The sequence below is a fragment of the Physeter macrocephalus genome, chromosome 17 (assembly GCF_002837175.3).
Source record: "Physeter macrocephalus isolate SW-GA chromosome 17, ASM283717v5, whole genome shotgun sequence".
NCBI lineage: Eukaryota > Metazoa > Chordata > Mammalia > Artiodactyla > Physeteridae > Physeter > Physeter macrocephalus.
The window spans coordinates 37775960-37790646 of NC_041230.1; the positions used below are offsets into that span (position 1 = coordinate 37775960).

The 14687-nt window shown below is 53.7% G+C and overlaps 2 protein-coding genes across 4 annotated transcripts in view; one reads left to right on the plus strand and one right to left on the minus strand.

Annotated features, from left to right (window-relative positions):
• PSKH1 (protein serine kinase H1) overlaps window positions 1-10241 on the plus strand; it is a 21680-nt gene extending 11439 nt beyond the window's left edge. The window contains exons 3-4 of one of the 2 annotated variants that reach the window (XR_008615553.1): window positions 2604-2903; window positions 8261-8347. Coding sequence is in view for 1 of the 2 variants with exons in the window: in XM_028478058.1 (XP_028333859.1) it covers window positions 8261-8578 (318 nt within the window). In the remaining variant the exon portion in view is untranslated. Of the gene's footprint in view, window positions 1-2603; window positions 2904-8260 lie in introns of both variants that reach the window. The other variant, XM_028478058.1, reaches the window with a different exon arrangement.
• A 110-nt stretch (window positions 10242-10351) lies between these two features.
• Window positions 10352-14566, minus strand: CTRL (chymotrypsin like). Of its 2 annotated transcripts, XM_028478059.2 has the most exons (5): window positions 12726-14566; window positions 11971-12151; window positions 11800-11879; window positions 11263-11441; window positions 10352-11177 (listed from the first exon to the last, which is right to left on the minus strand). In XM_028478059.2, the coding sequence occupies exons 2-5, from the start codon at window positions 12080-12082 to the stop codon at window positions 10625-10627; spliced, it is 924 nt and encodes a 307-aa protein (XP_028333860.1). In that variant the 5' UTR covers window positions 12083-12151; window positions 12726-14566; the 3' UTR covers window positions 10352-10624. The 2 variants fall into 2 exon arrangements, with proteins under 2 accessions (XP_028333860.1, XP_028333861.1); XM_028478060.2 differs by lacking the exons at window positions 11800-11879; window positions 12726-14566 and having other exon boundaries at window positions 11975-12274.
• Between the last annotated feature and the right edge of the window lie 121 nt (window positions 14567-14687).

Genomic DNA, 14687 nt, shown 5'->3' on the forward strand with positions numbered 1-14687 from the left:
TTGAGATTTTTCTTGTTTCTTGATGTAGGCTTGTATTGCTATAAACTTCCCTCTTAGAACTGCTTTTGCTGCATCCCATAGGTTTTGGATCATCGTGTTTTCGTTGTAATTTGTCTCTAGGTATTTTTTGATTTCCTCTTTGATTTCTTCAGTGATCTCTTGGTTATTTAGTAATGTATTGTTTAGCCTCCATGTGTTTGTGTTTCTTACGTTTTTTTTCCCTGTAATTGATTTCTAATCTCCTAGTGTTTTGGTCGGAAAAGATGCTTGATATGATTTCAGTTTTCTTAAATTTACCCAGGCTTGATTTGTGACCCAAGATGTGATCTGTCCTGGAGCATGTTCCGTGTGCACTTGAGAAGAAAGTGTAATCTGCTGTTTTTGGATAGAATGTCCTGTAAATATCAATTAAATCTATCTGGTCTATTGTGTCATTTAAAGCTTGTGTTTCCTTATTAATTTTCTGTCTGGGTGCTCTGTCCATTGGTGTAAATGAGGTGTTAAAGTCCCCCACTATTATTGTGTTACTGTCGATTTCCTCTTTTATAGCTGTTAGCAGTTGCCTTATGTATTGAGGTGCTCCTGTGTTGGGTACATTTGTATTTATAATTGTTATATCCTCTTCTTGGATTGGTCCCTTGATCATTATATAGTGTCCTTCCTTGTCTCTTGTAACATTCTTTATTTTAAAGTCTATTTTATCTGATACGAGTATTGCTACTCCAGCTTTCTTTTGATTTCCATTTGCATGGAATATCTTTTTCCATCCCCTCACTTTCAGTCTGTATGTGTCCCTAGGTCTGAAGTGGGTCTCTTGTAGACAGCATATAGATGGGTCTTGTTTTTGTATCCATTCAGCCAGTCTGTGTCTTTTGGTGGGAAGGTCTGAAGTGGGTCTCTTGTACACAGCATATATATGGGTCTTGTTTTTGTATCCATTCAGCAAGCCTGTGTCTTTTGGTTGGAGCATTTAATCCATTCATGTTTAAGGTAATTATTGATATGTATGTTCCTATTACCATTTTCTTAATTGTTATGGGTTTCTTTTTGTAGGTCCTTTTCTTCTCTTGTGTTTCCCACTTAGAGAAGTTCCTTTAGCATTTGTTGTAGAGCTGGTTTTGTGGTGCTGAATTCTCTTAGCTTTTGCTTGTCTGTAGAGCTTTTGATTTCTCCATCGAATCTGATGAGATCCTTGCCGGGTAGAGTAATCTTTTTTTTTTTTTTTTTACATCTTTATTGGCGTATCCTTGCTTTACAATGGTGTGTTAATTTTTGCTTTATAACAAAGTGAATCAGCTGTACATATACATATATCTCCATATCTCCTCCCTCTTGCCTCTCCCTCCCATACATATATCTCCATATCTCCTCCCTCTTGTGTCTCCCTCCCATCCTCTCTGTCCCACCCCTCTAGGTGGTCACAGCACCGAGCTGATCTCCCTGTGCTAGTGGGAAGCAGCTGCTTCCCACTAGCTAGCTATTTTACATTTGATAGTGTATATATGTCAGTGCTACTTTCTTACTTCGTCCCAGCTTACCCTTCCCCCCTCTGTGTCCTCAAGTCCATTCTCTACGTCTCTGTCTTTATTTCTGTCCTGCCCCTGGGTTCATCAGAACAATTTTTTTTTAGATTCCATATATATGTGTTAGCATACGGTATTTGTTTTTCTCTTTTTGACTTAACTTCACTCTCTATGACAGACTCTAGGTCCGTAATTCTATTTTTAGTTTTTTAAGGAACCTCCATACTGTTCTCCATAGTGGCTGTATCAATTTACTTTCCCACTAACAGTGCAAGAGGGTGCCCTTTTCTCCACACCCTCTCCAGCATTTGTTGTTTGTAGATTTTCTGATCCTGCCCATTCTAACTGGTGTGAGGTGATACCTCCTTGTAGTTTTGATTTGCATTTCTCTAATAATTTAAAATATCTTCTTGGCCGCACCGCACAGCATGTGGGATCTTAGTTCCTCGACCAGGGATCGAACCCACACCCCCTACATTGGAAGCACAGAGTCTTAAACACTGGACTGCCAGGGAAGTCCCCATCTCAAGTTTTAGAGCGCAGCTTTACCATCCTTTAAGTTGTCACGCCTTTTCTCATTTTATTTTTATCTTCGAGATTCTCTGCCTCTTTTTTTGTTTATATATAAATTTATTTATTTATATTTGGCTGCGTTGGGTCTTCGTTGCTGTGTGCGGTCTTTCTTTAGTTGTGTCGAGCCGGGGCTACTCTTCATTGCAGTGCATGGGCTTCTCATTTCGGCGGCTTCTCTTGTTGCAGAGCATGGGCTTGAGGTGCGCAGGCTTCCGTAGTTTTGGCACGCGGGCTCTAGCGCGCAGGCTCAGTAGTTGCGGCACGTAGCCTCAGTAGTTGTGGCTTGTGGGCTCTAAGAGCGCAGGCTCAGTAGTTGTGGTGCACAGGCTTAGTTGCTCCGCAGCATGTGGGATCTTCCCGGGCCAGGGCTCGAACCTGTGTCCCCTGCGTTGGCAGGAGAATTCTCAACCACTGCGCCACCAGGGAAGCTCCTCTGCTTCCTTTTTTTTTTTTTTTTGCGGTACGCGGGCCTCTCACTGTTGTGGCCTCGCCCGTTGCGGAGTACAGGCTCTGGACCTGCAGGCTTAGTGGCCATGGCTCACCAGCCCAGCCGCTCCGCGGCACGTGGGATCCTCTTGGACCGGGGCACGAACCCATGTCCCCTGCATCGGCAGGCGGACTCTCAACCACTGCGCCACCAGGCAAGCCCTCTGCCTCTTTTTAAACCTCTATTATCTTCCTCCTTTTTCTCCTGTCAGCCTCTCTCCCTCAACATCTTTCTCTTTTCTGCTGCTCAGGTCCCCCCACCCACAGCGTGGTCTCAGTGTGGTGGATACTGTCTGGCCTGGAAGTCCAGACACCAGGATGGTGAGTGTCTTGACCAGAGGAGGAGATGCTGGCTCTACAGCTCCACAGTGTCTAATTGTGCTGATTTTTGAGGAGGAGATGCTGGCTCTACAGCCCCACAGTGTCTAATTGTGCTGATTTTTTCAAAACACTTTTTCTCATGGTTAACATCAGAGTGTGCTGTTCTTATCATACTGATAGTTCTGCTCTCCTGAGTAAACCTGAAGCTCCATTTCCCAGAATTTCCTCTGTGCCCTTCTCTCTGCTCTCATTCAGGCCCATCTCAGTACAGGAAGGAGGGCTTTGAACGTGGGAATGCTGGATCTGAAAACACATATGAAGACAAAGCTGAGGGAAGAACTGAGTCATGGGAGCAAAGCCCAGGCTTCTTTCTCCCCATTCTTCCCGTAGCATCTCTTTGCCTGGGCTTCCTTCTCTGCCAGGGAACCTTCCCCAGTGTCATCATGGGCTGGAAGAGAACCCATAAAGGTCAAGACATCAAGTCAGCTTAAACGTTAGATGCTCTACTTCTCTTCCTCACATGCAGCCAAGTGGGGAAAGAAGATGGGGAGCCATCTTCTTACAACCCAGGACTTTATAAACTGAAAGAGACTTAGAATTCATTGCGTTCAGCTCCTTCATATTAAAAGTGAGGAGGCTGTGATTTCTCTATGGTCAGCCGAGACAGTAGACCTAGAACGCAGGTCACTGGGCTTCCAGCCCAACACTTCAATCTGTCACTCAGGTGCCATCCCAAAGAGACGCTAGGCCTTTTTCTCCCCTTACTTGAGAGCTGTCAGACCTGCTTACCAGAGGGAGTCTAGGGTAAGCCCCGTGAGCTGGGTTTGCTGCTGGAAGGAAGCAGCTTCCTCCTCCCTCTGCAGCCTAGCCCTCGAGAGCTGGTTCCAGCCCTTGTTCCCTTAGCCCTGGGGCTCAAGGCAGGACTATGGAAGTAGCTTGGGTAACATTCTTGCCAGGCCCTTGTGATATTAGAGCTAGAGCAAGTGAATGAGACTGGGATGGGAGGAAGTGTGTCCTCTGAGCTGGAGTGGCAAACCTTTCTGGTCTGGTGCCTCCCTCTGAAGGGAGAGTTGGATTCAGCTGCTGAGTGTCACCAGGAGTGACTGGTCCCACAGAAGCAGGGTGATGAGGAGGGTGAAGTTGGTTAGGAAGTGCTCATGGGGGAGATCCTTCTTCTACCCTATTGGTTTCTCTGCTGTTACAGCATCAGAAGTAGGTATCCGAACTGCAAGGACTCTGGGGGTTACAGGGTAGGCAGAAGGGCGGCCAGCTCGATGGTCAGAAACAGGGTGGAGGTGATGCCCTTCCTCCTACAGCCTCTTCTTGTCCTCCTCTTGGGGCAGGACCCCTCATCCACACAGCTCATGAAAGACTGACTTGTGGACAGGAGGGTGCGGGCTGTCACCCTGAGTATTGCAGCTGTCCTCTGCACACTCAGGTCTCAGGCAGACCTGAATGTCTGGAGGCAAGGCCGACTGACATTTTGATGTTCCCTTTCATGCCCCATGCTCTTTGCCAGCCCAGAAATGGGTGGAAGCCTCTAGGAGACTGGCCAGGTGGTACCTGGGGCCTGTCCCTTCTGCCACCCACCTGAGGCTTACATGTGTCCCTGATCTGGCTCCAAGTATACTGAGGCAAAAGTTCTGTCCTTTACCCACAGCTGGCAGTTAGAGCTGTGGAAACTGAAGAGCGTGACAGTTTATCATTTTCCTTTTTCTTCATGCCCATTTTCCTTTTTCTTTCTTTTGGCTCCACCGTGCGGCATGTGGGATCTTGGTTCCCCGACCAGGGATCAAACCCATGCCCCCTGCAGTGGAAGAGTGGAATCCTAACCACTGGACTGCCAGGGAATTCCCATTTTTCTTTTCCTCACTTGGCTGCATATGAGGAACAGAATGTTACCTGGCCAGTCAGTCAGAGGCTGCCAGACATACTCATGTGGCCCCAGAGGCCTGAGCATGTTGGGGAAGCAGGTGGGTTGGTCTGCATGTGTTGATCACTTTCTTTTTTTTTTATTTGGTTGTGCTGGGTCTTAGTTGCGGCAGATGGGCTCCTTATTTGTGGCTCGTGGGCTCCTTAGTTGCAGCTCGAGGGCTCCTTAGTTACTGCTTGAGGGCTCTTTAGTTGCGTCTTGCCGGCTCCTTAGTTGTGGCTCGCTGGCTCCTTAGTTGCGGCACACGGGCTCCTTAGTTGTGGCATGTGAACTCTTAGTTGTGGCATGCATGTGGGATCTAGTTTCCTGACCAGGGATCGAACCCGGGCCCCTTGCATTGGGAGCACGGAGTCTTAACCACTGTGCCACCAGAGAGGTCCCAATCGCTTTCTCAGGAGGTGCTGAATTGGACTTGGCCAGAAGTGTGGCCATGGGTGAGTGTGGAAGGCCTTGCTTCTCCTTTGTGAGCCCTGTTGGAGACCTCCAAGGGGCCACTATTCTGGAGGTCAACATAAGCCCCTGCCCTGCTGTCAGTGGGGTGGCTTGAGGACCACCTTCCCGTGTTTGTCCTGTTTGACTTCCCGCTGCAGGTCCCTCAGTGTGTGAGGGTTAGGCTGGGTGCTATTGCACAGCCCGGTTCTGATGTCAGGACAGCTCGAGTCACATTGTCTTAGGGGACCCACCTGGCCCAGCTGCTCACAGTTCTTCAAAGATGGGGAGAGCTGGGGCCTGCCAGAGAGGGTGGGCAGGCCCTCAGACTAATGAGCCCATCAGCGTTCCTCACACTGCTGCCGGTACAAGGTAATTGGAGAGGCAAGCGCCTGGGGGAGGAGGAGGGGCAGATCAATCCGGCTCACTTTGGCGATCATGGCAACAAGCAGCAGGGGTTGACAGCTGGTGTGAGCCTGTGTCACTCTGGAGGTGGAGATGCTTAAGCCCACAGTGCGTGTCTAGTGAGAGGCCCATCTGAGACTGCACTCGACTGGTTTGGAGCTGCAGGGGGCCTTGGTTTGGCTGGGTATGGATATGAAGTGGGGATGCCTCTGATCCATCCGTGTTCAGGTTCCTGACTTGTGAGTCCAGGTTCGCCACTTTTTATTCTGTCATTTGCAGAGGAGTTGCCTCTCTTCTGGCTTGACTGGACCAAGGGCCAGGGGCAGAATCCATGTCCCAGCCCTGTTTGGCTGGCCTGGGCTGGCAGCTCTGTCTTGGAGCTGTCCCACCAACAGGCCAGGCTGAGCTGCAGTGTGTTCCCCAGTGATTTCTCCTTTTCTTGGAGACCATAAAAGCCGCAGTGCAGCACAAGCACAGGTATTCCCATGACCTGTTCCAGCTCTAGGTTTGCTTTGTCCATCAGTGGCCCCATTATGCCTGCGTCTTTCCATTTCTCAAATGAGTGACAGGGGCCACAGTGTGTCTGTGGTCTAGATTGGCTGGCCCCTCACAGTGGCTCTTTGTGTTCAGGTGGCAGCAGCAAGCCATGGGGCTTTCTTGAACTGAGAGCCCACAGCAACTGTGGCAACTGTCTAGTCCAATCACCCTGCGTGTCAGCCTCAGTATCAGAGCCCTGAGTTACACAGGCCTGCAGGGAAATGTGGACCAGGCTGCCTGCATGGGAGGGCTGTTGCTCCTTGCTCTCCCTCACCGCTCTCAGACAGCACGGGATTTATGGGCCCTAACTGCCCTCCTCCTGGAGGCCAGTTGCTTTCCAGGAATCACTGGGAGCTGGCCCACTGGTGAGGAGGACCCTGTTAGATGGCTATTTAGAAATCTGGGCTTTCTGTGACTTTCTTCCAGTTCAGCTCAGTAAAAGTTGAGATTTGCCTTCCAAAGGGCAAGTAAGGATAACAACTACAAGTAGCTCCACCCCTTCTTCAGGACTCCAGATGAGTCTTTTCCTTGTTTCCTACCCCACCCCACCCACTGCCTCCCAGTACATCGACATCAGTGGGGAAGGGCCTAGGGGAAGAGTTGGGGGTCAAGGAAGCCTGACTGGGGGTAGCGATACTGTGTTAGTGTGTCTGCTGAGTGGGCATGCAGCTACCCCAAATGTGGGCTCTCAGACTTTCCTGAGCCCCTTGGAGACTGTGTTCAGGGGCTTCTCAAGGTGAAGGGCACCATGGGGTAGAACAGTCAGACCTCTCACCAGACAGGAAGGAGGGTGATAGTATCCCTGGCATCCAAGCCGAACCACCTGGAGCAGGTTCAGCAAAAGTACTAGCCACCCACCCTTTGGAGAGTGTCAGAGCCCGTGCCAGAGTGCTCCCAAGAGATGCAGGGACTCGGAGAAGTGCTGCACCTGCCCTACTTCAGCAGAGTAAGTCAAGGGCCCGGGCATCTGGGCCCCACATCCTGGAAGCAGCTGCAGGAGAGGGCACTCATCAGGTGCCATGCATGGTGGTTTACTCGCTGAGCCTGTATCTACTGAGTGCCTCCTGTATGCCCAGCACCAGGCACTGGTGAATAGCTAAGCATGGTCTAATGGGAACAATAAGCTTGAAATTATTCGAATAGTTGCTTAGCACTGGGGGCTAAGAGAGGGAGTGTGAGCAAGTGTCCTTTAACCTGAGAACCTGAGGATTCAGCCACGTGAAGACAGTTTGTGCAGGCTGAGACCCTGAGACAGACGGCTGTTCGGTGTGTGGCTGAGATGAGGCAGCCGTGGGTGCATGTAGCAGAGCAGGCTTTGTGCTGAGGAAAGAATGTACTAAAATGAGGCTGGCACAGGGTACTGCCAGGAACCCCTGTGTGGCTTAGAGAGGTCATGCAGACATGAGAAGCACCCTTGAGAAGGGTCCTGATCCCTGCTGGGCTCCCGGGATCCCCCTGCCATCCCAGCAGATGGAGAAATCTAGTTGCCTTGAATTGTTTCCTTTGCTCCTCATGGCTGAGAGGCTGAGGCTGAGGCTGATGGAGAGAATGCAGTGATTATTTTGGCCACTTTTTCAGTTGGAAGGGAGGGTGGACCCTGTTTTTAAGGACTAGGAGGTGGCCTGGTATGGGCATCCAGTGATGGGAGCTTAAGTCCGGCTCAAGATATGGTGGAAGGTTTGGGTTGTTCTCATTAAATCGCTCTGAGTTATGGTGGGTCCTGGGGTAGGTTGGGTGGTCTTGACGGGGGCCACCTCCTTGAACCAGGCTTTGAGTCCAGGGCACCTTTGAAGTTTGCTCCTCAGGGAGTGGGTGGATCCTTCTATCACACTCCTTGTCACTCAGAGAGCAGTCTCTGTTCAGTGGCCTGGGTCAGCACTGGGTGGAAAGGGGAGGCCCGGAATGCTCTACGTGGGAGGAGCCGGGCAGTTCCTCTCTCTAGGGGGAGAGTGCAGGGCTACTGGACAGGTCTGAGTGCTGTGTAGGTGACATCATCGGGATGTTCAGGGCAGTGTTGAGTGCGCTCGCTCTAATGCTTGTCCTTGGCTTCTAGCCCTGGCCCAGTGTGTCCAACCTGGCCAAGGACTTCATTGACCGCCTGCTGACGGTGGACCCTGGCGCCCGTATGACGGCACTGCAGGCCCTGAGGCATCCGTGGGTGGTGAGCATGGCAGCCTCTTCGTCTATGAAGAATCTGCACCGCTCCATCTCCCAGAACCTCCTCAAACGCGCCTCCTCGCGCTGCCAGAGCACCAAATCTGCCCAGTCCACGCGTTCCAGCCGCTCTACACGATCCAACAAGTCTCGCCGAGTGCGGGAGCGAGAGCTGCGGGAGCTCAACCTGCGCTACCAGCAGCAGTACAATGGCTGAGCTGCCAGGCTGGGGTGCTGACATGGCGTGGCCCCAGCCTGGCCACACATTGCTGTGCCATCTGCCCTCTCTAGAGATAGGTCTGTATGGTCAGTGGTAGGTGAATGGCCCCAGCCCCTTCTCTGTGCCTTCAGCAGTCCCCATCTTCACCCTGGGCCTGAGTCTGGTGCGACAGAGTGGAGGGAGCCCTGGGAAATACGAGCCCCCTGAATGGGGAACCTGGTCTGGCACTAATGCTCCTTTTGCTGGACAGCTGCTCTGATACATATTGGGGGAAGGGCAGGACCTGGCCTTCAGTCTTCTCACCTCTTGACTCTTCCCTAGACCAAAGGAGCATGCAATGCCAGGTAGAGGGTGTCCTGTGGTCCCAGGACTCTTTGGGACAGTTACTTCTGGAATACCCCCTTTCCTCTACCAAGCCTTCCTGTCTGCCCTCCCCCCGCCCCACATTCCATGGCATCCTGATCCTCATGATTATGCTCCAGTGAGAGGCCCAGGTAGGCCCACAGCGTGTGCCTTGGCTGGACTCTCAGCCCCTGCCTAAGTCTAAACAGCCTCCCACCTCCCAGCCAAGATCTGTCTTCCTTCATGGTGCCCCCAGGGACCCCTTCTGGCCCCAGGACTTGCCAGGATCTCTGGTGGTAGGACCATGGAATGGTCCTTGGCCCTCTGGACTGTGTGGCCATGTTGGTAGCAGGCTTGCTCCAGGCTTCAGCCTCTCTCTGACTATGAGAGTTCCTGCCCACCAGCCTACTGCACTCAGTGCCTTCTTTACAGAGCCTACTATCACCTCCCTCTCCCCCTTGGATGCCCATTCGATTCCCCAGGTGCCTCCTTCCCAACTGTGCGGGGTTAAAAGGAGCCCCACTGCTGCTACCTGGGGGATGGGGGCACCTGGGCCAAAGCAAAGGGCAGGGGCTTCCTAGGGAGAGGATTCCAGTGTCAGCCTTGGCTCCACCCTTGGTGTTGCCTCTCCCTTCAGGTGCTGCTGTTCCCTCCTCTGCAGCTGCATTAAGGAGCCATCTAGTGTCTGGCTTGAGTATGGGCGGCCTAGGAATGAACACCATGCTCTCCCTTTATCCTCCAAGAGGAAGTCGGAAGGAAGGAGCTGCTGCATTGAGGGAGGGTCCCCCAGGGTGCTCAACTCTATCCCCTTCTGCTGAGCTTCTGCGCAGCTCCCCCTGGAACTTAGCCGTACTGTGTGACCTGCCTCTGAACCCTGAGTGCCTGGGGCACTGACCTCACGGTGGCCTTGCTCAGTCCAGCCTGTCCCTGCTTCTTTTCACAGCATTACCCTTCCATTCTGGGCCCCACGGAATCTCCGTCTGAAGGGAGCCCCTGCGAGAGGTGGGTGGAATCGGGTGGCTGCTTTCCCAGAGGTCTGAGCCAGACCATCCCGCTGTCAGTCATGGTGCCTCCCCACCACCACAGATGGGGCTGGAACCCAGGCCCTGTCCCTCCACAGCTGCTTTCAGCGGGTGGGAAGGAGCCAGGGCCCAGCTCTAGCCTTAGCTGGACTGCACGTCCCCTGCCAGCAGGGAGGGTTTGGCTCTCAGTTCCTCCCAGTGGGTTCCCTTGGGCTAGGCCCTCCTCTTTTTGCATGTGCCACCTCCAGTGGGAAACCAAGCCAAAAGAGACCACTCTGGGCCAAGTCATCCGTGCCTTGTACACCCCCTCCTCTGTCTCCAGTCCTCCTGGCACAAGGCAGTGGAAAGCCCAAGCCCCATGGCCTCAGAATTCCCCCTACTTCCCCAAGTGCCTCTGGGGATTTATTTCCTCTTTTGGCCAGGATGGGCCTGGTCCTGAAGGTAGGACGGAGGGAGTTTGGTGACTTGGGCCTTTATGCCATGGACTGTGGATGGAGAATGTGCAGTTATTTATTTTGTGTACTCAGTTTGTAAATGTATCCTTCATACTCAATAAACAGGCTGCCTTCCCCAGGGAAAGCTGCCCATTCATTCCGACAGCCCAGTCTCTTGCTGTGGACAAGAGGTTGCCCAGGAGGCGGTGGGGAGGTGGGGAGAGCCCAGCCTGGTCACGGCTAGTCTAGGAGGATCCTGACTCAACACGTGCCATGCCAGAAGACAAAGTCCGCTTGGGGAGTGGGGGCCCCAAGAGCCTCCTCTCCTTTTCCCTGAACCAGGAAGACAGACAGGCATACACAAGAGGACAGAGCCTGGGGTCTTTATCGGACTGAGATAGGGAGAGGGCCTGTGGTGGGCTTGGTTGTAGGCTATGATTCATCCAGGTACCGAACTTGCTAACCCAAGTGTACGTGGCAGGCGCGTGCACGTTGCAGTCATGGGTGCCCCAGGAGACAATACCAGTGAGCACCCTCGTGTCCCCCTTCTGGCAGACAGGTGGGCCTCCAGAGTCACCCTGATGGAAGGAGAGGGGAGAAGTCAGTGTCGGGGGTGGGAGTGCCACAGGACAGTGCAGAGGACAGGACAGGGTGCCAGTGCTCACCTGGCACGAGGAGGCCCCGACGCCCCTGCACAGATCATAGAGTTGGTGATGCGTGAGCCCCAGTATTGCTGGCACCGACTCACGGCGACCAGGGGCAGAACCACCTGCTGCAGGCGTGCGGGAGTCACACTGCCTGTGGGCCGGGAGTGGGTGGTTAGGTCCCAGATGACTTGTCCCCACCCTGCCCTCCCACCCAGAGTTTTGGCCCGAGTTCCTACCCACACCGCTGAGGCGGCCGCAGCCAGTGGTGACACGTGAGGCCTTCAGGCAGCACCTCATTTGAGGAAGCCAGGCAAACTGGTGAGATGCGTGTTGTGTACTGGGCTGGGGAGGCGAGCTTTAGTAGCATCAGATCGTTGTTCATGGTGGTGGGGTTCCAGAAAGGGTGCGTGATGGCCTGCGGAGCCAGGAAGGGGCCATGCAGGATGGGGGTGGACACAGGCCCCCAGGGTGATGGGTGCTGAGGGGACTAGGCCAGGGCATGCTCCAAATTCCTCACCCCCAGAGCCCACACACCTACACCTTCCCCATCTGCAGCCCAGGCACTGACCCGCGAGATGGACAGAACCTGCAAAGGCTCAGCGCTGGATGATAGGTTGTACTCCCCCAGGATGACAAAGTGGCAGCCAGGGCTGCAGTGAGAGTGGGGTTGGGCAGCCACAAGGGGGGCAGAGTGACAAGAGAGGGGCCTCCAGGGCAAGGAGGTGGGGAGGTGGGGGCTGGGGGGGGGGTGCAGGTAGAAGGGAAGCACTCACACAACATTGCAGTGGGCAGCAGTGACCACCCAGGACTGGCTGATGAGGGAACCACCGCAGAAGTGGAAGCTGTTGCTGTCCTGGGGTCAGGGGTCAGAAGTGGGGGTGGGCCCAGGCTACACCCAGGCATGAAACACCTGAAACCCTGCCCCACCCCCAGGGTGCATGTACCTACAAGGACACCTGCCAGGGCCACGAGCCCAGCACTGCGTTCTCCCCATTGACAATCCTCTGGCTGAAGCTCAGCACCGGTCTGATGGCAGGAACGCTGCAACCTGACCATTGGGCTGGTGAGGACCTGCTTCCCACATCCCAGCACACCTCTCCTCTCCTCCTCCTGGGTGCCCCCAGGCTGTGCCCCCCAGAGGGGTCCAAATCAAGAGGGCTCATCACTATCCCTTCTCACCCTGAGCACCTCTGGGCCTCTATAGCTATCTCAGTTGCCCCCATCCAACCAGCCCCCAATTTCTGTCCATTCTCCCCCATCTCTCTCCAACCTACTCCCCACCATTCCCCAACTCCACCCCACCCCCAATCCCAGGCCATTTTTCTCCCTGTCCCCAGGAATATTCCTGTCTCCTTCCTAGCCTCTTCACTCCCTCCAGACCTCAACGGTCCATACCCCACATGCAGCCAGAAGGCTCTTCCTAAACTACACGTCCAACTTCTGCTTCTCAGCTTCCTAAACCCTCCCCGGCTCTTGGGCCCAGCCCAAGCTCCTGTCCCATTTGTGAGACTGGCCCCTGACCCCCTCTTGCCTCCTCCCAACCTTGCCACATCCTTTTACCTTTGCCCACTCTGTCCACATGCTTCCCTTCTAGCCAGCCTGGCCCCTTCCCTGAGCCCCTGAGCAGGAAGCCTGGGCTGCTGCTGGGAGCTGGGTTGCCCTAAGGCTGTTCAGTCAGGGCTGGGCCAGGCCCACTCACCCCAGGAGGAGCCAAGGAGGACCGGGGTAAGGATCAGGCTGAGCAGCAACATTGTGGCAGGCATGAGGTTGAGCACTGGGCCTGGCTTTATGGTTCTCTTCATCCTTGAGCCAAAGTCCCAGGACTGAGGCCAGGCAGCTGTGGAGGTTCAGCTCCCCGCCATGCTCTAGTCAGGAGGAGGGTCTCTTTAGGTCAAGGTCCTCCACCCAGGCCTTGACTTATCAGACAGAGCCCAGCTGGGTGTGAGGCTCTCAGCTCCTCCACCCCACAAAGCCTGGCCCCTGACTGGATCCCTGAACCACCTCACATCCCAAATGTTGAGCACCAGGTACCAAGGACTTGTGGTTAGACTTACGGTAACCACCTGGTGGCTGGGATCAAGGAAGTCTCCCAGGGCTATCAGGAGCACCAGACTCAGAGAAGCCTGCTCAGCACCCATGCGTGTTCCTGACTGGTACAGGGAATGTCCACCAGCACCAGCTCTGCTGTGGAAGGGCCAGGGCCAGGACGGGGGTGCTGGCGGGTTGCAAATCCTAACATATCACCTCAGTGATTGCTCATCAGCTTGGAATGGGTGTCACGGTTTGCTCAGGGAGATGCTGACTCTCCCGCCACATGGTGTGTTTGGACCCAAACCTTCATCTGTCTGGCTCCAAAGCCCACACTGTTCCTGATGAGATGATACACCTAGGAGGGGCCTTGTGCACAGGAGGGCAAGGTATGGGCCCTTGGTGACTGGCCGATCCTGGATGGAGATTAGGGGTGGAAGGATGACAGCCACCAAATCTCTGACAGACTCCAGGCCTTGGGGCTCCCATGCACAAGCCCCTGGTATCTACAGTCCTTTCACTGTAGAGCCCCAAGCTGAGCCTGAACCGAGGGAGAGAAGACACCCCTGTGTGCAAAGTTGCAACAGGTAAGTTGGCTTGCCTCCTTCTAGGGGTGTGAGGGCTCTGGCTGATTCAAGAACACATCAGTCAAAAAAATAAGATGAGTTAATTGCTGACTAGAGGGAAGGATAGATAGATACGTGGCAAAGCAAATATAACAAAATACTAATTGTGAAGTCTGCAGTGGGTATATAGGTGTTCAACTTTTTTCCAGATTTTATGTTTTAAAATTTTCATAATAAAATACTGAGGGAAAAAGCATAATCAGGGACCCAGGGATATCCAGCCTGGAGTAGACCCTCCCCAGGGGTTGGGCAGACTCTCTCTAACAGTTCCAAAGCTCCAGGGGAGTTCAGCCATTCTCTCCCAAGGCAGGATGCTCCCACTAGCACCCTGCACCTGGGATGACACTCAGTGGGTGCTCAGCAAAAGTCTGCTGGATAAATGTGTCACGTCATCTCTCCCCACATGAGCCCTGTGACCCCTGGCACCCAGAAAACTTGGAGTCAATCCCCTTAGTCACAGCCCAACACGTGCAAACAGAAGCTCAGCATCATGTTAGCACCTCAGGTTTGCCTGGTCATCAGAGGGGTTTCACAGATAAAGGCGTTGTAGGGGTGAGGAGTGCGCTTGTGAGAACTTGCCCTTGGAATCAGGAAGCAGCTCCTCCACCAGCATTTTAGCCATCAGTGGGGATGGGGGGGGTCTGACTGAGAGCTGTGGGCTGTGTCCTTGCTCACTGATGAGCCAGGTAAAGGCTCTATGTGGGGGCAGTACATAGGGCCTTTCGGGTTGTACAACAGCCCTCAGTGGACTAGAGGGCAAGAGCAAGGCATGGGAATGGTAGGGGAAGCCTCTGTAGTGTGGAGAGTCAGGAGGAGGTCTTTCCACTTTGAGCCTGTGATACTTGCCAGGGCTGGGGTTCTGGAGGGATAAATGCCTAAGGTGATGGATGAAGTGTACCCCTTAGGCTAGGCACTGAAGCCATGGGAGGAAGTGGGCCCTGCAGGGATACCTTAGCCACAGAGCCCTGCTGGCTGCTTGTCCCCCTCCACCCAAGAAGGACACAGCC

Coding starts and splice junctions, on each gene's coding strand:
- CTRL (XM_028478059.2), bottom strand. CDS start 12,082: ATGGTCAGGTTGCAGCGTTCCTGCCATCAGACCGGTGCTGAGCTTCAG. Junction 11,442..11,799: donor GCTGCCCACTGCAATGTTGT/GTGAGTGCTTCC, acceptor CTGGCTCCGCAG/GCCATCACGCACCCTTTCTG. Junction 11,178..11,262: donor CGGCCGCCTCAGCGGTGTGG/GTAGGAACTCGG, acceptor CCCGGCCCACAG/GCAGTGTGACTCCCGCACGC.